Below are 21,300 nucleotides of genomic sequence, written 5' to 3' on the forward strand. Positions count from 1 at the left end.
CAGTTCGGTGCAGCTGCAGAGGCAGGCGCGGTTGTGTGGGGCTGGCGTGCCCTCTAGCGGCCACCGTGCGCCACACTCCGCCCCGCGGCTAGAGCTGCCCAAGGTCCGACTGGCAGCCGTCGACTGGCAGGGAAGTCCCTTCTTGGAGCCATCCGCGGTCCAGCGTGCTGCTGCCCCACCTCACCCGGGCTGACAACAGTCTCTCCCAGGCTCTCTCCACTCATGGTTTCCCAGAGACCCCACAGCGGCTGGGAGCCCCGCCCCGATTGCCATGGAGACCGCTTATACCCAGTTTCCCCCCTCCCCTCCACGTTGTCCTAAGTAGGGCCGGCAGGCCGCCGGGGCGGGCGGCCACGGCCCCATGAACAGCAGGGCCCCAGGGACGCTGGCCGTGGAGAGAGTGAAATTCTTCGGCCAGCACCGCGGGGAGGTGAGGCCCTGTAGATCTCTGCCCAGATCTTAGGCTTCTTGGCTTTAGAGTGGTTTCTGGTTCTGTGTAGTGGGAGCCCGAGTGTTCTCTGTGCTCCAGTTGCGGCATGGGCTCTAGAATTCTAGGCACTGGTTCCACAGGGGGCTCAAACTCCTGGCTGATTCCAATGCTCTTTGGACTCTGGCTTAAGAGGGAACTCGGGGCTTAGAGTAGATTTTAATAGTTCTGGGCTTCAGCTCTAGAATGGGCTCTTGGCTTCTACAGAAGGCTCCAGCCTCTGGCTTCAGTGAGGGCTCGCTCTGAGCTTCAGGTTCTGGTCTTTTTTTTTTTTTTTTTAATTTTTGGCTGTGTTCAGTCTTCGCTGTTGCGCACGGGTTTTCTTTAGTTGCGTCCAGCGGGTGCTACTCTTTGTTGCGATGTGCAGGTTTCTCATTGTGGTGGCTTCTCTTGTTGCGGAGCACGGGCTCTAGGCATGCAGGCTTCAGTAGCTGTGGAACGCGGGCTCAGTAGCTATGGCTCACGGGCTCTAGAGCGCAGGCTCAGTAGTTGTGGCGCACGGTCTTAGTTGCTCCGTGGCATGTGGGATCTTCCCAGACCAGGGTTCAAACCCATGTGCCCTGCATTGGCAGGCGGATTCTTAACCACTGTGCCACCAGGGAAGGAAGCCCCAGGCTCTGGTCTTACAGGACAACAGAGAGGGCTCCAAGCTCTCGGCTCCCCTGCAGGGTGGTTCCTGAGTTCTGGTTGTTGAGAGAGGCCTGAAGTCCAAGCTCCAACCCCAGGCTCCTGGGGCAGTATTTATGGCTGGCCCAGGAGTCTGGGGTTAGGGATGAGCAGAAAGGTGTTTCTTGCCCCAGGATAGGACTTTTGTGCTCTCCTTGCAGGTCAACTCTTCTGCCTTCTCTCCCGATGGCCAGAAGCTGCTCACAGCCTCCGAGGATGGCTGTGTATATGGATGGGAGACCCAGAGTGGGCGGCTGCTGTGGAGACACAGGTGGGGCTCTTCACCCCAGATGGGGAGACTGAGGCCTATGGCCCTGTTGTGGCTTTCTACAGAGCCTACCACAATGACCTCTGACATCTGAGCTGAGCATCCATGCAAGACAGCCCAGGCAGGGCAGGGGCAGGAGGGCAAGGAGACAGGACCTGGTCCCTGGGGTCCTGAGTCTCTGACTCTAACAGACCTGGACTCAAATCCTACCACTTAAAAAAAAAAAAAACTTTAAAAATCTGCATAATACCCTATTAACCATTTTAAAGTGTACAGTTCAGTACATTCACACTGTTGTGCATCTAGCTTCCAGAAGTCTCTTCGTATCTTGCAAAACTGAAACTCTATACCCATTAAACTCCCCACTCCTCCCTTTTCCCAGCCCCTGACAATCACTGTCCTGCCTTCTGCCTCCATTTTGACTAAGTACAATACCTGGTATAAGTGGAATCACACACTATCTCTTTTGGTGACTGATTTCACTTAGCATAATGTCCATCTATGTTTACCCACTTTTTTGACTGTGATTGAACTCAAGTCATGTCACCTTCTCTGCACCTATTTCCTCTTCAGAATGGGGATAATAGTTGCTACCCTATAGGATGAGATAATGCAAGCAAAGTACCTGGCACCCAGTAAGAACTCAGTAGACGTAACATGATTATTAAGACAAGAAAAAACAAATCTGGTAATTATAGGGCAGATTGATTCATGTTGTAATAGGGAAAGTCCAGGGGCTGGGGAGCTCTAAGAGGGTAATGAAGCTACGCTGGGCTGTCAAGGAGTTTCTGGGAGGTGTCTGCCATTTGATTTGTGTATTGATCTTCCAAATAGGCAAACTGAGTTGGGCATTCCAGACCAAGGCATGGAAGCCGAGGAATTTTCCAGGTGGCTGGAGGGTGAGGGTTAGAAGTGAGGAGAGGGGCGGTAGGCAACGAGACTGAAGAAATTAGCAGGGGTTGGACTGCAAGGGCCAGAGGTGGAGCGCAGTGCCCCGTTCCTTGACCACGGCCGCCCACCCAGGCCCCCGTGAGGTTCTGCCGCTTCTCCCCCGATGGCTGCCTCTTTGCCAGCACCTCCTGTGACTGCACCATCCGCCTGTGGGATGTAGCAGAAGCCAAGTGTCTGCAGGTCCTACAGGGTGAGTGGGCTGGGTGGGACTGGGAGCCAAGCAGCCAGGCCTGGTTTCCCTTTCGGACCCTGCTGTGTCCTGTGCCACCTCGCCCCTGCCTCGCCCCCTGGCCGGTGCCTGCAGGTCACCAGCGAAGTGTGGAGACCATCAGCTTCAGCCCTGACTCAGAGCAACTGGCATCAGGCGGCTGGGACAAGAGGGTGATGCTCTGGGAGGTGCAGGTAGGTGGAGGGGCAGCCAGTGAGGCCTGGGATCCAGGGATGCACACCGTCCACAGTGGCCACTTTCCAACTGGGAAAGGTTGTTCGTCTTCCCCACCCCTGGCATCCCATTCCCTTGCATCTGGCTGCAGCTACCTCCCCAGTTCCCCTCTCCCTACCCTCATGCCTCAAGACCTCTGCCATGAGATTCCCCCTGCCTGTACTGCCCTCCTCTCTTGCCAAGGCCCGGGAAGCCTCCCCTAACCCCTATGCTGCATCACACTACCCAGGCAGCCCCACAAGGAGGGCCTGGGTCTGACTCACTTGAGGCAGAGAACCTGGCACGCAGCCTCTGCGCTTTCTTCCAGTCAGGCCAGGTGCTGCGCCACTTGGTGGGACACCGAGACTGTCCCAAGCAGTGACTTCGCACCCAGCTCAGACTGCTTGGTGAGCCACACCTCTGCCCGGGCCCCACCTCAGTGGCCTAACAAGTGGTTAGAATTCTACACCTTGACAGTGACTTAGCTCTTCTGAGCCTGTCCCCTCCTCTGTAAGATGGGGATTCAGCAGGGCTTGGTGAGATGGTGCCTGCTTTCTGTGAGCCTAGCCAGTCGAGGAATCGGGAGGCACCATGTTATGGCGGCTGTCTGCAGGCCACGGGCTCTTGGAATTCCACCATCCGCATGTGGGACCTTCGGGCAGGGACTCCAGTGATCTTCCACCAGGAGCTGGAGGGCCACAGTGGCAACGTCAGCTGCCTGTGCTACTCAGCATCTGGCCTATTGGTGGGCTGGGTTGCCTAGGTTCCAGGGTGGCCCCTTGCTGACTACAACTCTTTGAGGGTCACTCTTTGAGGCCATTTTGGGGGCAGAGTATGCAGGCCCCAAACCTCTATGCTTAGAGCTGTCTGCTTTCCAGGTATCCGGCTCCTGGGACAAGACTATCCACATCTGGAAGCCCTCAACCGGAAGCCTGCCTGTCCAGCTTAAGGGCCACATCACCTGGGTGAAGAGCAGAGCTTTCTCCCCTGATGGGCTGCAGGTGGCCAGCACTGGCTACTCCCACATGGTAACCCCACCCCATCAGGCCTTCCTTCCTGTGAACTCCTACCCCACATCCTCCCTACTGGAACCCTCAGCACCCCATGTCCAGAAATGTCCACATCCCTATCTGCCCTAAGTAGGAGGCTACCAAGGGCAGGACCCAGGTGCCAACTACTTCCTTACCGAATGCCTGGCACTAAGGTCTGCACTGGCCCAAATGTTAGTGGCACCGACATTTCTATGACTCAGCTTCAGGGGAAAGGAAAGTATTGCACTGAATTTCTCCATCAGCTATTACGCAGCCCTTGTTAAACACACCTCACAGACAACAAAACCCAGATCAAGAAGTTAACATGTTGGCTAAGACTCACCCCAGTGTGATTTTGTCAAAGATGCCAGACTTGCCTACGAGACTTCCCTACCCCCCAGCTTGTTTTGATTTCCAGGTCAAAGTCTGGGACTACAATACAGGAAAGAGCATTGAGACCCTGAAGGTAAGGTCTGTGGCTACAGCAAACAAGGGTGCAGAGGAAGGCCTGCTAGGGGAGGCCCGCACCCACAGAGCCCCATACCATGCTTTTGGCAGGGAGTCCTGGATGTGGCCCACGCCTGTGCCTTTACCCCAGATGGGAAACTCTTAGTGTCTGGAGCTGCTTAGGCAAAATTCCAAGTTCACTGCAAATCACCCAGAGCTGCTCAAACAGAACATCACTACCTATGGCTCTGAAGACCTTCCATCCCTGCTTCTCCCTGCCCAGGGGGCACAGGACCAAAGTAACCATAAGAGAGTGCCCAACAGGCCCCTGTGGCCAGGGCTGCCATGGCCCCCCACCAGGGCCAACAGCAGCAGGCCAGCCTGCTGGGATCCATCAGACACCCGGTAACCATAACCAGGGCCACACCAGCCCTTCTCTCCGGCACTTAGTAGAAACCCCTATAAACACAAAGCAACACCAGCCAGTTTGTTTGTTTTATTGACACCTGGATGCTCAGGCCTTGACCGCGTACTTCCGGAGTGGGTACAGCCGCTCCTTCCGCTGCTGCTTCTTGGTCTTCAGGTTCTCTTCGTGTTTGTTGAGCCGGCGGCGCATGGCACGCGTTTTCTTGGGCCGCAGATCCAGGGGCTTGTACTTCTTGCCCTGGGTGAGGGGGAGCGGGGGAACATGAGGACCAGGGTTTGGGAGCTATTGCGGTAGCTAAGGAAGCCACAGAGTCGGAACTGAGATGCTGGGATGTGCCTGGGGAGATGCAAGCGTGAGGAGCTGTATGACACCCAGCCCAGGAGGGGACTGGAGACTGAAGTGTTGCCAGGCCATACTTTGCTTCCTAGCTCTTTAATTCCCCCAAGTTCAAGGCTGGGAAGGACTGTCCTCATTTTCCTTAAGTATATTGATTTGCTGGGCTAGGAAGTAATTTTGCCCAAATCTCAGTGAAGCTGTAGTGGAACTTGGGGTGCACACCGAAGTCAACCCACTCCCTACTACTTGGTGCTCTTTCCACCAGATTGCCAGCCGTGGAGTCAACGTCACACCCCAACCCAGCAAGGGAAGTCTGGTACCCACCGAGTCCTGGGGGCATTTCCTGTTACCTTCGCTTAAATTATGTGTGTGTGTACGGGAGGGTGAGATGTGCAGCTTAAGCTGGTGCTCAATTTATCTGAAGGACCTGCCAGGTACCTGTGGTGACATTCCCACCGAACACATGCATCTCAGAGGGAACACCTGGCTCGGCCGACACCATCCTGCTATGAGGGGCCAAGCCCCTCTTCCTGACTTGGCTCCTGTTCCTAGACCTTTCTCAAGGCATTGTCTCTCCATCTCTGCTCCCACTCGTTCCCGAGCCACTTCCTCCTCAGTGAGGAGTCTAGGCTAAGGCAGCTCTCATGGTCCCCTCTGTTCTGCAAAGGTCCCCTGGGGCCTCTTCATTTTGAGGCCCTGTGCTGGGTGCTGGTTTAGCTACAAATGAGACCTGCTCCCTGCTCAAGGAGCTCCCAGCACAGTGGAAAATGGAAAACAAGTGGTGCATCAGTGTGGAGGAGGAAAGAGATTAAGGAAGGTTTCACCTAAATGACTGACAACAGCCTTGAAAGCAACGGGCACGTCAACTGCAAGAGAAACCAGAGTGGGCACAAAAGCCCTGAAAAGTGACAGCTCAGGCTGGGAGCTGCCAACAGCCTGGAGGGGTAGGCACATGGCAGGCGTATGTGAGCTAAGCGGGGTTCAGGTCATGAACAGCCTCAGTGCAGAGAACTGCAGGGAAAAAGCTAAGCAGGAGATGAGGGCAAGCTCTGTGGGGGGACCTGGATGCATGAATGTCTGTACACCCACATCCCTCATATCAGTTGGTACAGGTCAGGGCTTCATCTGTTTCCCATTTACCAAGCACCTTAGAGCTCTGCTGTCCAAGAGTGGCCACTAGCCACACACTGTTTACATCCTTCAGTCACTGTGGCCACATAAGCACTTAATAGGCACGCATGGCCAGAGGTTACTGTATCGAACATCAACGTCTCTCATAGAGACCTTACCTCTATCTCCAGGAGTCCTGCCTGGCTGTTTGGGGGAGTGTACTCACTGGATGGTCATGAAGGCAATTTTTCCAGGCCACAACTCTACATGGTCCCCTCAGAGGCTGATGAAAGCTCCAGACCCAATTCTCAGAATACGTTCCCCCAAACAATGCACACACGTCCGGGGGTGGCAGCAACCCTCCCCCCACATGCTGCTGTCCCCTGGGCAGCCAGCCCCGGCACACCGTGATGACTTTTTTGATGTGTCAAACCCTCCAGTCATTCAAACACTGATTTGGGTATTGATATGAAGCCATTCTGCAGATGCTATCAAAGCCCCTATCAGTCAGCTTTAATTAAGAGATTATCCAGAGTAACCTGGGTGGGCCTGATCACAGTTGAAAGGCCTTAAAGGCAGGACTGTGGCTTCCCCCAAGAAATCCACCTGAGGGCAGCAGCTTCAACCAAACCTTGAGCTCCAGCTTGCTCACAGATCCTCTCTTCCCAACAAGTGTGTACCCCACCATCAAACAAGCCATTTCCTTGTAATAAACCAAATGTGTGCATACACAGTATATAAAATCTCCTACTGGTTCCACTTCATAGCTTGAACCCTGACAACACTAGTTTTAGGCACAAGCAAAAAATGATTATGAAAATTCTAGGCTGAGTGAGGGGCAGGCACCTGTGGAAAATCTCCAGGAAGCACTCAATCCACCCTTACCAAGACATGGTTTGGAACCTAGGCCCAATCCATTTACTGTAGGTGGCGCTGGGCAACTTAACCTCTCTAAGCGTTGAGGTCATCATTTGAAAAATGAGGATACCAGATGCTTGGCAGTGACTGACAGTGCTAGCAAGACCATTAAAACATTTAAACAAGACTGCCCAAACTCTGCTCGTGAGGTTTTATTCAAAACCCATCTCCAGCCAGACTCCCACATCTTTGATTTCTTGACAACTGCAGCCCCAAGGAAATGCAGTCTGCATGCCACATGCTAGTAAGAAGGCGAACACATCCACAAGCTGAGAAGTCTCTAGAAAGCCCAGTCCCAAGCACCCCAGCAGAAGCTTGCCATACTGCTCCTCTAGCCAAGCACCACTGTCCCTTAGCCACTAACCTTATAGAATTTCCTGAGGTTCTCTTTCTGAGTCTGGTTAATGACGGTGAGTACACGGGCGATGGATTTGCGAACAACACGGCTACAAAACAGAGACATCGATCAAAATGGGGAAGACACACAGCACTCCCCAAGGTATCTATTTCAGGGCCTGACCCAGATGTCATAGGGCAGGGGCATTCCCCATCAGCTCACCCACATTCACCCAGGAGGTACCTAACCCAGCCCAGGAGGAAGGTGTTCTGGAGGGAAGAGAGACAATGGATGAGTATCCAAGGACTGGGGACATGGAACGGCTGGCACATCCAGTGCTTTAGAAGAGTTGTGAAGTATTCACTGAGGAGGCTTAATGAGAGGTGAAGGGCAGATCAGGAAAGATCTCCCATCCCAGGCCATATATCCTGAGGACTATGAAGACGACCTAACCAATGCCAATCAGCTAAACGACCTAACCAATGCCAATCTGAATGAGCTGACTGGAGGGAATCATGCCGCAAGCTGATTAGGGAGTCACAGGAGGGGCCACTGGGGAGGGGACAAGGCTGAAGACAGGAACAGGCTGGGGTTAAGTGAATTTGCCGTCATGTTGAATATGAGTGCTGCTTAGTAAATGACTGGTAAACACAGTCTTGAGGATTCAGCATGCACCACCACAGGAATATTATTGGGTGCCCATTTTATAAAAGAGGAAAGAAAAACCTGGGTGGTGAGCCAATCTACCCACCAAGTAGGATGTGGCAGAAACGGAATTTATGCCCAGGTTGACTAACTCCAAATCCATGGTCCTTTCACAAATCTTGACTCTTGCTCCACATACATCAGTAAGTTACACTACAACTCAAGTAAGGGGTGCAAGGGGTCCCTCAACCAAGTGAAGGGGGATGCGGAAAAAAATCCAAATGCTGGTGGGAGGTAGGAGAAAGGGATCAATGAGATGTTCGAAGGTACCATTAAAATGAGTCTTCAGGGACACCCAGTTCTTTCTCCAGTCAGAGAAGTTGAAGGAGGTTACTCCAGGCAAAGGACCACAGGTCAAAGGCAGGTCACCACGCACCTGGGCATGAGCAAGGGGAGCCTAGAGAGGTTGGCTAGGAAGGGCACGACATTCCGACCCACGGATGCATGGAATGGGCACTTAAATGGACACCTCCTTAAGCCAACTTCGAAAATCCACAAATGTTCCCGACGCATATGTCACCCCACGCCCAGAGGGCCGTAGTCTGGCCTCCCGTCACTTACATCTTGGAGAGTTTGGAAGCCGCGCCGCCTGTTACTTTAGCCACGCGTAGCTGGGACAGCTCCACTTTCAGGTCCTCCAGCTGTTTCAGCAGCTCCTCCTTCTTCTTGCCGCGAAGGTCTCGAGCCTTAATCTTGGCCTGAGCGAAAGAAAGGGTCTGGGTCAAGCACCCAGCGGGGCCGTCTCCCCCTCGGCCACTTACCGAGGCTTCCACCGGCCATCGTCCCCTCCACCTGCGTCGTAATCAGCCCCTGGAGGGCGCGCGCCTCGCCCTGGGCCAGGAGCGCGCTGGAGGCCCAGCACTACCGTGCCTTGGGCAGGGCAACCCAGGCCGCAGCAGGCGCGCCCTCGCCCAGGTCTGCTGCGAGGCTGGGCCACTACCCCCATTCCGCAGGGGGAAAGACGGAGGCCCCGGCAGAGCGCGCGTACCTCTCCTGGTCTAGGCCTACGTGGGGAGAAAGCGAGGGGCCGGCTGGGGCGGCGCTAGGCCATTACGCAGGGCCTCCCACAGGCCGGGTTGGTAGATGGGCTCTCAGGATTCGCCACGCGACCCCCACCCCAGTCCCTGAGCCCCACAGCGCGCGGATGGTGCCCGATTGTCCTACACCCACCATGACTGTAGAGCCGGCCTCCGCCGCCTTCTCGGAGGGAAAGAGGAAGGGGCGGGGCTGACCTCCACAACTACAGCCGGGTGGCGGCGGGCGTGGTCAATAACGCTGGCGAGGGAGCCCTGGCTCCGCCCCTTCCGCCTCACCCCCGCGCGAGGAAAGCTGTGGTCCGGCCCGCCGAGCCCCGCCCCGAGGAGCCGGAGACCCGCCCAGCAGTGACCGCGTCTTCTTCCCGCGCTCTGGAGAATACTTGGGTTCGGCGTATTGCCCAGAGCAGCGCTGTGGGGAAGTCGAGGCCTGAGGTGCCGGCAATTTACTGGACTAGTAAAGACTCGGATTCATCCATTCATTTATTCATTCATTCATTCATTTGGTAAACATTTGCAGGTCGCCCAGTCTGTGCTACTCCGTGCTGGGCGCCGGTGTTCCGGGGGTACAGAGTATGAAGGTTGAGGGTTTTCAAAGATGAATTAACATGGCCTCTGCCTTGGAGGAATTTAAAGTCCAAGGTGGGCGGGGAAGGGCGGTGTCAGACAACTATAATCCAACTGCAAAAAAATTCTAGTGGAGACAGCATGCGTTAGGGGAAACATTCATGGCCTTTTCTTAGTGAACCTGACCCGGTTTCAAATTCTTATCCTGTTGCCTGGTGCTAGCTGACTCTCCCTTCCCCTCCCTGAGTCTTAGTTTCCTCACCTGTGATATGGGGTATTTATAAGGATCAGGAAGATAACATGTAAAACTCTTAGCACAAGACCTGATGCAGGACTTCCCTGGCGGTCCAGTGGTTAAGACTGAAGTTCCAATGTAGGAGGCAGAGGTTCCATCCCTGGTCGGGGAACTAAGATCCCACATGCCGTGGGGCACGGCCAACAAAACGAAACACCTGATGCATAACAAGCGCTCAAAATATCATCACCATCAATATTCCCAGTTGAATGAACACTTGAGATGGCCTGAAAGTTAAAAGGCGGATTTCACAAGGGAAAGTGCTCAGGCTTTCTGACTGGACGGTTGCATTGTTGCCCCAACCAGCAAGCATGAATCTGTGCTCTAGTGTCACTCCATTGCCCTTAACAAAGGCACATCCACACATTAGAGCTCTAGTTAAAGCCAGGTTGGCCCCTTGCTGCTGTCACGTGTCTCCTCCAGGAAGCCTTCTCCCATCCCCTTATGGGTTTCCATTAATGGATAGTAGCCTTGGACTAAATTGGGACACAGACGGCCCTTGCGTGCAGAGCTTTCTGGGCAATCCTCTCTTTAGCCCCAAACATACTGAATTAAAATAAATTTACGTATCTATCTCCACAGCCAGCCTGGAAGTTCTCCAGGGGTCAGAACCATGGCTGACACCTGGTTTGGTTTTTCTCATCTCCAGGCCCAGCATATGGATGCTTGTTGGATGAACTGAATTAATCAGCTTTGCCCAAGATCACGGGGAGGCATGCTTCCAGGAAGTGGAGGGAGGTGGAGAAGAGAGAGCAGAGGACATTCTGGGCATGGATTAGTCTTAAATGGAAGTTGAATGGTGCACAGGGACTTGACTATCATATTTTCCAAATGCTTATAGTTCTGTTAAAGGTAATGATTGTGTACATCTTTTCTGAACTTGAAGTCACCTATGACTACCCTGTTTCTCTTACATGCCACATCCAACCCACTCCCAAATTCTGCAGCCTCTTTCTTCAAAATACCCAACCTCTTCCCACCACTGTTACTGGCACCTGCCTGGCCTGAGCTGCCATTGCCTGTCATCTGGACCATTGATGTCACTTCTTAAATCACCTACTTTGGCTCAGGCTCCCATGTGTTCTCAACACACATTTGAGGGACCCTTTTCAAGTCAGATCATGTCACTGCTCTGCCCAGAATTTCCAGGGCTGTCCTGAGTTAAGACCACATCCTTTCCTCAGCCTACAAAGCTCTACAGCACCCGCCCCTCCCCCCACCTCCCTTCCATCTCATTTCTTCTCACTCTTCTGCTCCAGTATGGCCCTGCTGTTTCTGGAATACACCAAGCCTGCCCTGTCTTTGAGCCTTTGCTCGGCTCCCTCCTTCACTTCCTGCAGGTCCTTGATCAGCGTCACCTCCTCGGGGACACTTCTCTTGACCACTTTATCTGAGTTACTCTCAGAAACTGCATGTTGTTTTTTTCTTCTCCTCAGAATACAGTCATCCCTGACATAGTGTGAATTTTTAATTCTGCTCCCTTGACTGGAATGGAGATCCACGGTCATAAACAGTGACATTATTTCATTCACCAGTTTATTTGGGGGCTATTTCCTTACTTGTAAAACGGGCATTTTGGTTTAAAATTCCTTCTGATCAGGATGTTCTGGGGATATGAATTTCTGTTGTCTTGTGGCCTCCCTAGGTCACACAGATTTCTTCCAAGGTATGGAGCTGATAGGCAGGTCTTCCAGGACCCGATACTTTTTTTTTTGCGGTACGCGGGCCTCTCACCGTTGTGGCCTCTCCCGTCGCAGAGCACAGGCTCCGGACGCGCAGGCTCAGCGGCCATGGCTCACGGGCCCAGCCGCTCCGCGGCATGTGGGATCTTCCCAGACCGGGGCACGAACCCGTGTCCCCTGCATCGGCAGGCGGACTCTCAACCACTGCGCCACCAGGGAAGCCACCTGATACTTTTATTTAGCACCTGCTTCCCACTGTAGGAGTCTATCTTTAGCACCCAAGATTAGGTAGCATCCTAGTCTGACAATATTTTTTGATCTGTAGACACAGTTCAATGGGAAGTATTCGAAGCAATGAAAACGAGTCACATCTCATAAACTTCTACTGGTCTTTATTAAAAGGAAAACTATTATATGAAAACAAAGACCCAGCGTAGTCTCAGGCTAAGTCTCATTGATAGAACCCCTCAAGCAACAACCCAGGCACCTAATCTTGGCACTACAATGTTGTCCTTGACTCTGCCCTCTCTCTCCCCATCTCAGACTCTGGGGGTTCGCTTCCTACCAGGATATTCCTCTCCAGCCAGGCAAGATATCTCAGCCCCCGAGGACCTTGCCCTTCCTGCCAGGATGGTGGCCACAGGGTCATCCCCCTATCCCCGCCCCCTACACACCCGGTCAAGGTGACTGCTACAGACGCGGGGCCGCCGCCCGCTCAAACCCAAATGTCTTGTCAGCACCCTGGATACACTTAAACGTCTTTAAAGTCTCCCAGCCCATTAACAATACGGTCACTACAACAATAAGGCAGACGCAACCTCCACTGAGCTCAGTGGGGTGGCGTCCAAAGCTCCTAAAATCCGAGACTGAGGTTCTCCCACCCCAGGTCACTCCCCGGGGCATAAGAATTACTACTCATCCCTCAGGCCTCAGCTCGAAGGTTTCTTCTCTAAGAAGCCTGCCCGGCACTCGACAGGCCGAGCCGGGCGCCTTATCCTGGGGGCCCCGTGCCCCCTCAGTCTGGGCAGAGATAACACCCGAAGTCGGCGAGTGTGCCCGCCCCGGCCCCCTCGGGTGCAGGAGCGAAGCCGAAGTGCGCAGTTATGGCGTCCACGTGCTGGGCCTGCGCGGGATTGGGCGCCTGCTCCTCAGACGGGAAGACTTTACCTCCATGAAGCCAGGAGTCCCTCGGAGCTCCACAGGCCTCTTTCCCGGCGCTTCCCGACGCGCCCCACCCCTCCCTCCCACCTGCACATCCGGTTCCGGCGTGGGCCGGAAGTGGGGGGGCGGCGGCGGCTGCGCGCGGAGGAGGTGGAGGAGGTGCCGGGTGGCAGCTTCCCGCCCCCGAGCCGGAGCCGGTTCCGAGCGGAGTGGAGTGGAGGTCTTACCCGGAGCGTAGCTGCACGAGCGGGCGCCGAGCCCCCGCCATGGCCCGGAACACGCTGTCCTCGCGCTTCCGTCGGGTGGACATCGACGAATTTGACGAGAACAAATTCGTGGACGAACAGGAGGAGGCGGCGGCGGCGGCGGCCGAGCCAGGCCCGGATCCTAGCGAGGTGGACGGGCTCCTGCGGCAATATCCTTCTCCCGCGCGGCGGCCCGGACTCCCCTTTGGCCCGGCCTTCCCACTTCCCTCATCCCCGGCTCCGGCCCTTCAGGCCGACCTCCCCACTCCTCTCAGCCCCGGACCTCTCAGGTCAGTCTCCCGACTCCCTTCCGACCTGGCTCTCCTCGGGCCACGCATCCCCACTTCCCTCTGACCCGGCCTCCCCACTCTCCTTGTCCCCGGCCCGAGCCCTCGGAGCCTCCCTCAAAAGCGCGGCCCCACGCGGCCCCCGGATCCTGGTGGGCCGGCCTGCTCGGCGGCCCCAGGAGCGTGCCGGAGGGGCCTCCGGCTCGTAGGCCCCTCACTCTTGCACGAGACCTCTCCCCTTTCTTCCCCCTTGCCTCCCCACGCCCTCAGGCTGGCCCTTCCTTGGGCGCCCGATCACTCCATCCCTCCCATGCGGGAAACGGGGCTATACTCGGGCATGATCGGCGGGAGGCGCCGAGGTGAGCCACCGCTGAGTAATTGAGCGGCCAGGGCGGCTCCCAGGCACAGTCCTCTCGGGCCGGATTGCAGCACCACCTGAAAATAGGTGGGTGGATGGCTGCGGGGAAGAAAGGCCCCATGGGGGGAGCCAAGGCTGCAGCCTTAGTCCAGCCCTGAGGTTTGAGATCGCACCTCCCACCCCAGAATCATTCTGACCCTGCGGCTTAATGCCACTCTTCCTCACCTATTCTTAGTTATGACCATTCATTGGGCTTTGGACCTCGATGGTCTCAGCCACGTTCAACAAGTGAGTTTTGCCCCCCCACCCCCGCATAGGCTTCTTGTGCAGGAAGCAGTGGAAAAAACTAGTCGTTTAGAGCTAAGAAAAAACAGGCAGCATAAAGTGAGATGTAAAAGTAGAGCCCCACGACTGGAAATGACTGTTCTGTGGTCACAGAAAACAAGCATTTAGAAAACAAGATTAAAAATAGAGTTGGCTGTCACAGCCTGCTTGGTCCCTTAGCAGTTTGAGCACAGGAAACTGACTTATTCTCACAGGAAGGATTTTTCTTGATTCAAATGGTGTTACAGGAAGTGCCTACCCCTCCCCCGCACTGGCCAGGGCAGGGTTGGAGGTTCATGCTGTACTGTATATAAATCAGGTTCTGGGTGTTTAATCAGTTGACTCAGCTTGGGAAGTCGAGCCCATAGACTGCCTTGGGAGGAGTCCTACAGTGTTCCTCCAATGTGCCTTTGAAACAAAAACCTGCAGACTTTCTTTGTTTGAACAGAAATGTGTTTTCAAAGGTGGTGATTCAAACGTGTATTTCCTGCCCCATCAGGGTCACCCTGCTTACCCCATTGGTGAAATGGGGCCATGAGAAGGGCCCCCATGAGGGAAGGTTGATTCTGCAGTCTGGTGTAGAACCTGGCTCATGGGCAGGCATTGCTGAAAGGACTCCAGCGTCAGGCCTGTGGCCCAGACCATCCACAAAAGGGGAGGGCAAGGTCCGGTTATCTGCTGTCTTGGTCTTGGTGCTGCAGAGACTTGTTGAAGGTCATCTCTTGGTACGCTCCTCACATGATAGGTTCCTTGAGGCTGCTTGGAGACCTAGGCTTAGCACATCAGGGGATGGTAGTTCCTCCACTAATGACAGTGTCAGAAACCTTGTTACCATGGAGAGTGTACCTCTTGGGATTGGGGAAGGGGAGGTTAGCAAATGAGAACTGAAATCCTGGCAAATGTGGGGCCCAGGAAGGAAGGAGGAAGGAGCTAATATTTGCTGAGTCCCTACCATGTGCCAGGTCTTGGATTTATGTTAGATTATTAAACTATAGAAAGGGCTTCTAGGAGTCTTAGAACAGAGGCGAGGGGAGTAGGGATAGGGGTTGGTTGATTGGAGTGAGGGGATGTAGGGAGTGGGCCTGTCCTAGTACTGTATAGGGAAGCGAGTCATGGTGGGAGATCACACACATGAAATAGAGCGTGGGCTGTGCATCCACACAGACCCAACTCAGTCTTCTATAGCTGTGTGACTTTGAATAGGTCACTTACACTCTCTGAACCTCAGTATCCTCCTGTGTTAAAAGGAGGAGAACCAAGCTGGGCTTATAGGTTCCATGGGACCATCACTGGACAACATCCCAGAAGACTTTAGCACAGTGCTGGACATACAGTAAGTGTCCTGGACATGCACCTTGGGCCTGTGGGTGGAGTGGCAGCAGGGGATTGTAGAAAGAGCTTGGCTTTGGAGTCAGGCATCCTTGGGTTTGAAGGCCAGCTGGACAGCTTAGCTTTGTGACCTTGAACACATCATTTTCCTTCTCTGAGCCTCAGATTCATTGCCTTTAAAATCAGAATAATGATTCTTGTCACAAAGAGCTGTTAGCAGTGATGAGATGACATGTGAAAACACCTGGGCACAGGATCTGAGACCTTGTAGGGATTTTAAAGAATTGGCTCCTTTTCTTCCTTGCTGAGGCACCTTCTGGTCCTCTGGAGGGGGATCTGTCCAGAGCAGTAGTTTTGAATGATTTTGCAGTCTCCTCCCCTTGAGGAAATTTGTCGATGTTTGGAGATACTTTGTTTGTCACAACTTGGGGGGTGGGAGGGAGTGCTACTGGAATCTAGTGCATAGAGGCCAGAGATGCTGCTAAATATTGTACCATGCATGCACAGGACAGACCCCACATCAGTCATCTGGTCTAAAATGTCAGTCGTAGTGCTGTGGTTGAGAAACCCTGATCTAGAGGAGACCAGGGGCTGGGCACGGTTCCTTGGCCTCCACAGCCTGTTCTCTGGAAGGGCCTAAAACCAGCTGAGACAGGCCAGCTTGATAAATGGTATGCCCCGCCCTACTCCCCAGTTCTCCCCAGCTGCTGAAGGCCCCCTGCCTATCAACACCTATAGTGAATGTTTGGTAGAGGGGTGCTGCAGAGAGATTAACTCTAAAGTAGTGACTCTTTTTGCCCCTGTGGACTAGTTATCCTACCCTTACCCATTCATCTTCTGAAATATTTTGTTTCCCAACCGTGCTGGTTAGTGAAGAGCGAGCGCCAGCCTTCGTTTCCTCTGAAGCCTCTGGGACTCTGCCTATTGCTCTGGGATGTCAAATTCGAAAAGAGTTCTGAGGTAGAAATTATCAGTGGCTGATATCACACTGGCCCTAACCAGGCTGGGAAAAAGGAATTCCAAAGCTGACAGATACAGGGGTGTGGGAGAGTGGGCTGCCTCTCAGATTGGAAGGTGGATCAGAGCCCAGCAGGGTGCTAGGGAGCTCCACAGGGGTGGCTCCCTGGGTGTGTGGGCCCAGCTCAGTCAAGATGGAGGCCACACTAGGGAAGACCAGGGACTCGGCTTTGCTTGGGAGGTTCTGGCTGTTCACACATGGGTATCGCTGCATGAACAGGAGTAGAGACCCAATTGGGCGGAAGCCATTTCTTGTTCTATTTTTGAAGCTTTTTGGCTGAAGCCAGTGTTTCAGATGAGGAAATGAAAGTCAACTGATGTAATTCAGTTTAAAATAGGTGTCACCTTTGGGGACCTAACCCAGATTGTAATTTTCTTTTGAGCACTGGCTATTCAGAGCTCAGCAAAGATTATGTCAGGACTCCAGCTAAGGTTTGGGGAGCAAGGAGGGGAGGATTGATTCATTTTGTTGGCAAAAGGTTCTTTTAGATTGTTAAATTTCCCCAGTTGGGACCTCACTGACTTGGGTAGGTCTTGGAGGATAAAAGTTTTAGCATATCTTAATTTCTTTAATAGTTTAACTGATAGAAAACATTGGATTAAGAGTTAGGAGACCTCCATTTGTGCCTTTGTTCTTCCCTTTTGAGAATGAGAAGATGAAAATGATAACCTTACTCGGTGGTCGTGAGGGTCCAGTAGGGCAGATAGGGTGCCAAGTAAGTGCACATCAGCTCAGTCAGATTTTGCTGCAAGTTACCCTGCGGGGGCGGTTGCTTTGCTACTCCCTTCCCGGGAGGGAGCGAGTCCGTGTCCAAACTTGCTTTGAAGGGCAAGGTTTTGGGGCCGGCAGAGGAGGGGTTTGCAGGTTTGGCAGAGATGCCCCACCCACCCTCCATGTGGCTCAGGAGAGCCTGTAGGCTACCCTCTGAATTGGCTGTGCCCACCGGGAGGCCACAGTGGGAGGCGGGTGGATGTGGATAGATGCCATTTGACTCCACTCTCTTGAGCTCTTTTTGAAATGAGTTCGTTAATAAAAGCATGAACATGCTAGAGCCTAGCCATCCTTAACTGGTGCTGATGCACAGGGGACATGCTTCGGGCGTTTCATGCAGCCTTGCGGAACTCTCCCGTCAACACCAAGAATCAAGCTGTGAAGGTAAAGGGGGTTGAACTGCAGCTCTGCTGGGTGGGTGTTGGGACCAGGGCTGTGGTTGTCCAGTGTGAGCTCCCTGGGACTCTGGACAGCATCTGTTTCATCTCTGCATCGGTGAGTATCTACCAAGGAAGTGAGTTGGCACCGGGCAGTGTTTCCACGGAAGCCTCCTGGCGCTCCTAACACCCAAAGCTGTCAGTGTTCATAGTAAACGCTCCCCAAAGAAACGTTCACTCCTCCCCGTTCACTCCTCCCCGAGGCCTCATGGGGTGAGAAGTCAGCCCAGCCCTTCCTGATGAGCAGAGTTATAAATTAGCTTGCCATGTGGGACTTAGCAGTGGTTATGCTTTTATAAGCTATTGAATAAGCTTTATTTGCATAAGGATTTTCAGTGCTTTTATGATTTCCTGCCTCGTAAAAACTAGGTGAGACCATACGGTTGTGCAGACTGTATCGGTTACGTTGTCTAAAAGCTCATCGCTGAGACTGTCTAAAATTTGGTCCAGGGAAAGGGTCTCTTTGGAGCTGGGGTTTTGCCATCTTGTGATGCCACTTTTTTTTTTTGATGGCATCTTGATATAAATGGCTGCACCTGTCAAACACGGAGGAAAATGGCCCCTTTGTTCCATTGAGGGTGAGCGCAGACAGAAGGTGCAGCCAAGTAGACCTGGTTTTTTTTGATCTCCATAGTTATGATCCTGTAGAGTTGTTTTTATTTATTTATTTTTTTTTTTGCGGTACACGGGCCTCTCACCGTTGTGGCCTCTCCCGTTGCGGACCACAGGCTCCGGATGCGCAGGCTCAGCGGCCATGGCTTACGGGCCCAGCCGCTCCGCGGCATGTGGGATCCTCCTGGACCGGGGCACGAACCCGTGTCCCCTGCATCGGCAGGCGGACTCTCAACCACTGCACCACCAGGGAAGCCCATGATTCTGTAGAGTTTTAAGGCCTTGCTGGTGTCATCAGAAATAGGGATGCTTCTCCCCAGGAAACCGCTTATTTCCCCCAAAATAAGTGGAATAAATTACTGGCTTTGAATACTTTGGGATACTTTGAAACTTAAATCAATAAAAGAATTTCACTTAAGCATTCCAAATGAATTAGAAATTGGGCAGTGTTTCTAATGAGTTCTGACTACTTGGTTTGGTGTTTCTGAGCCTGCAGTGCAGGATGTGGATATGCCTGGGCCATGGCTCTAGGCCTCACTCCCTTTCTCTTTCCTCTGTAGGAACGGGCCCAAGGCGTGGTGCTGAAAGTGCTTACAAATTTTAAGAGCAGCGAAATTGAGCAGGCTGTGCAGTCACTGGACAGAAATGGCATTGACTTGCTCATGAAGTACATTTATAAAGGGTTTGAGAAGCCCACAGAAAATAGCAGTGCAGTGTTACTCCAGTGGCATGAAAAGGTATGTGAACATCAGGCAGCCCACTGAGTCACCCCAACCCCAGGGTTCAAATCAGCAGGCCAGGCCATCCCAAACAAACAAAGGACAGTCTGATAGGCATGTGAGAATAAGGGGCCATGCCTCAAGCAACCTGGGACATCTGAGCACTTAACCTCTCCCAGGGAAGCACCTGGTAGGGATCTGCCGTCGCCGATAATCGCCGTTGCTTTAGCTGCTGGTTTGTGCCGGGCAGGCATGAGGGCAGGTGACTTGGCGTGGTAAGGTAGAGGCAGGCTTGCTGGTGGCTGGGACTTTGTAATACTTTCTTTGGGCTTGTGGAGGTGGTGGTTGTGGGTCTTAGATTCAGGCTGAGCCCTCCCATTAGCTCTGAGGGCTTCCTGCTCCAGCCTCAGCCTCACCAGGCCCAAGGGGGCAGTGGCAGATACCTTGGCAGTGTCTTTAACAGGGCCTTCATCCACCTGAAGCATGAAAAGCCTGTCCTTTGCTTGGGTCAGTATAAGAGCAGGGCCTTTCATCAAGCCTGTGTCCTTCCTGAAAGGCTCTGTTGAGTTTTAAGGGAGTGGCCCTTACTGAGGGATCGGTCGCTTGGGCAGCCTGGGGCTGGGCTGTGGCCTTTGGTCCTGCTGGTGGGTGTGCTCTGCCAGAAGGTGAGCTCCTAGGCTTAGTGGGTGGAGGTGGTCGTGGGGCTCAGGGGAACTGAGTGGTATGGAGGCCAGGCTCTCTGGTCCCTTTAAGGCAACTGGGTGCTCAGCCCTGATGATGTTTCAGCTCTAATGGGCTAGTGTTTGTTTAAGTGCCTACGGCTGTGCCTATAGGCTGGGACATGATGAGCTTGTCAAAGGGAAACTGGGGGTCTCTGTGTGAGCTTGGTAACAATGTTCTCAAGCCCAATTCTGCCTCAAGAGCTAGCAGCTCTTGGGAACCCTTTGTTCCAGGACAGGGCCCCATCCCTTGAATGTGGACCCTGTTGGCACCTCTTAACCATGCTCTCGTGGGAATCCTTTTTCAGAAGGTCTATGACATGGTCAGGAGCGCATGGTCCCATCTTCCCTGGCAAGCTAGGCTCCCCTTGTCCAACCAAGTCTCAACTGACACCTTTTCTTTTCCTGCCCCTACAGGCATTAGCAGTAGGAGGACTAGGCTCCATTATAAGAGTTCTTACAGCAAGAAAGACTGTTTAAAAAAAAAAAAAAGACTCATGTTACCTTGAGAAGAATTTTGGATGCACAGGCTGTTGAAGAAGGGATTGACAATGGACCATCTTCCTCAGAACTCCCAAGTAAACTATTTCAGGACATGCATCCGCTAAAGTGTATTTTATTTTCAAGGTGGAGGGAGAAATCGTCTTACTGTTTCCTAAATCCTTTGCAGGATCTGATAGTCTATGCCTTTGTCCACAAGTAATGCAGAACTGACATTGTGACTGTCTACCAGAGTGGCTGGCCCGCATTGGTCAGGTGTACCTGTGTGCACTGCCTGTGGAAAAGCGGGGAAGGATGACTTGGGCAGGTGCAGATTCAAGGGGTGTGGTAAAAAAGGGAGAGCTTGGTTTTTGTTGAAGTGGAAAACCCCCAAGGGTCTGTACAGACATCCCGACCTCCCAAAGAAGGCGGGCTCTCTTGGGTTCATTGTAAAGTGCCTGCTGCATCAATAAAGCTCTTGGCTTATTAGTATATACTCTGCAGTGTGTTTCATGTATATAAAAGAAATGGGTAATGGATGGTAATGAATGAGAGGTCGCCTGTTCTGGAAACTGGAATGGAGGGGGTAGACGTGTGTCCCCGCCGAGCCATGGGAGCGAGCGTGGCATTCCAGCCCTCCTGCCACAGCAGTACCTCAGGCCTGGGCTGCAGTGCTGCTGGCTGCTACAGAGAGCTGTTTTGCTGAATAACTATTTATTGTTTTTACTTCTTTCATTTGTGTGTAGTTTTGGAGCTTATTTAATAAAGTGCCAAACATTCAACAATTGACCTAAGCTTTAAAAGTCTTCAGTTTGTGTGACTGCACTTGGAGTCTTTTGGGAGCGGGCTTAGACGGGCCCAGGCACCACCTCCTGACGCTGGGTTCGGCTGTTCAGCAGGAACACCGTGATGTTGTTTTCTTTAAACGGTTAAGAGGCAGAAACAGGTAGCAATCAGCCTATAGATACAAAAGGAACATTTTGTTCCCTGTAACCACTAACAATGGGGCCTCTCTGAAGAGCAGAGATGCTTTTCTTTCTTTCCCTTTTGGCACACGTAACTGCAGTTTGCTAAAGGTAGGGACCCCGTTCATGTCCCTGAAGCTCTTCCCAGTCATGTGGGCCTTGGAGATGGAGGTTGACCAAAGTGACAATCCTC

General features: G+C 53.2%; 3 protein-coding genes across 4 annotated transcripts; 2 read left to right on the forward strand and 1 right to left on the reverse strand.

The window, feature by feature from the left end:
• The first annotated feature begins 311 nt into the window (after positions 1 to 311).
• WDR38 (WD repeat domain 38) lies at positions 312 to 4,706 on the forward strand. The gene is given in 11 exon segments (XM_033858583.2): positions 312 to 430; positions 1,315 to 1,424; positions 2,378 to 2,387; positions 2,445 to 2,562; positions 2,677 to 2,774; positions 3,122 to 3,159; positions 3,161 to 3,200; positions 3,407 to 3,538; positions 3,672 to 3,821; positions 4,243 to 4,290; positions 4,383 to 4,706. Coding segments are annotated over 11 exon segments (885 nt in total). The 5' UTR covers positions 312 to 361; the 3' UTR covers positions 4,455 to 4,706.
• A 46-nt stretch (positions 4,707 to 4,752) lies between these two features.
• On the reverse strand, positions 4,753 to 9,401 carry RPL35 (ribosomal protein L35). Its single transcript, XM_019949275.3, has 4 exons — positions 9,275 to 9,401; positions 8,666 to 8,802; positions 7,427 to 7,508; positions 4,753 to 4,935 (listed from the first exon to the last, which is right to left on the reverse strand). The coding sequence occupies exons 1-4, from the start codon at positions 9,275 to 9,277 to the stop codon at positions 4,786 to 4,788; spliced, it is 372 nt and encodes a 123-aa protein (XP_019804834.1). The 5' UTR covers positions 9,278 to 9,401; the 3' UTR covers positions 4,753 to 4,785.
• Positions 9,402 to 12,981: 3,580 nt separating this feature from the next.
• Positions 12,982 to 20,931, forward strand: ARPC5L (actin related protein 2/3 complex subunit 5 like). 2 transcript variants are annotated; one of them, XM_033858587.2, is made up of 4 exons: positions 12,987 to 13,258; positions 17,487 to 17,559; positions 18,785 to 18,961; positions 20,080 to 20,931. In XM_033858587.2, exons 1-4 carry the CDS (start codon positions 13,110 to 13,112, stop codon positions 20,140 to 20,142), a joined length of 462 nt encoding a protein of 153 aa, XP_033714478.1. In that variant the 5' UTR covers positions 12,987 to 13,109; the 3' UTR covers positions 20,143 to 20,931. The 2 variants fall into 2 exon arrangements, with proteins under 2 accessions (XP_073662697.1, XP_033714478.1); XM_073806596.1 differs by lacking the exon at positions 20,080 to 20,931 and having other exon boundaries at positions 12,982 to 13,378; positions 17,489 to 17,559; positions 18,785 to 18,960.
• The last annotated feature ends 369 nt before the right edge of the window (positions 20,932 to 21,300 follow it).

The sequence above is a fragment of the Tursiops truncatus genome, chromosome 6 (assembly GCF_011762595.2).
Source record: "Tursiops truncatus isolate mTurTru1 chromosome 6, mTurTru1.mat.Y, whole genome shotgun sequence".
Lineage (NCBI taxonomy): Eukaryota > Metazoa > Chordata > Mammalia > Artiodactyla > Delphinidae > Tursiops > Tursiops truncatus.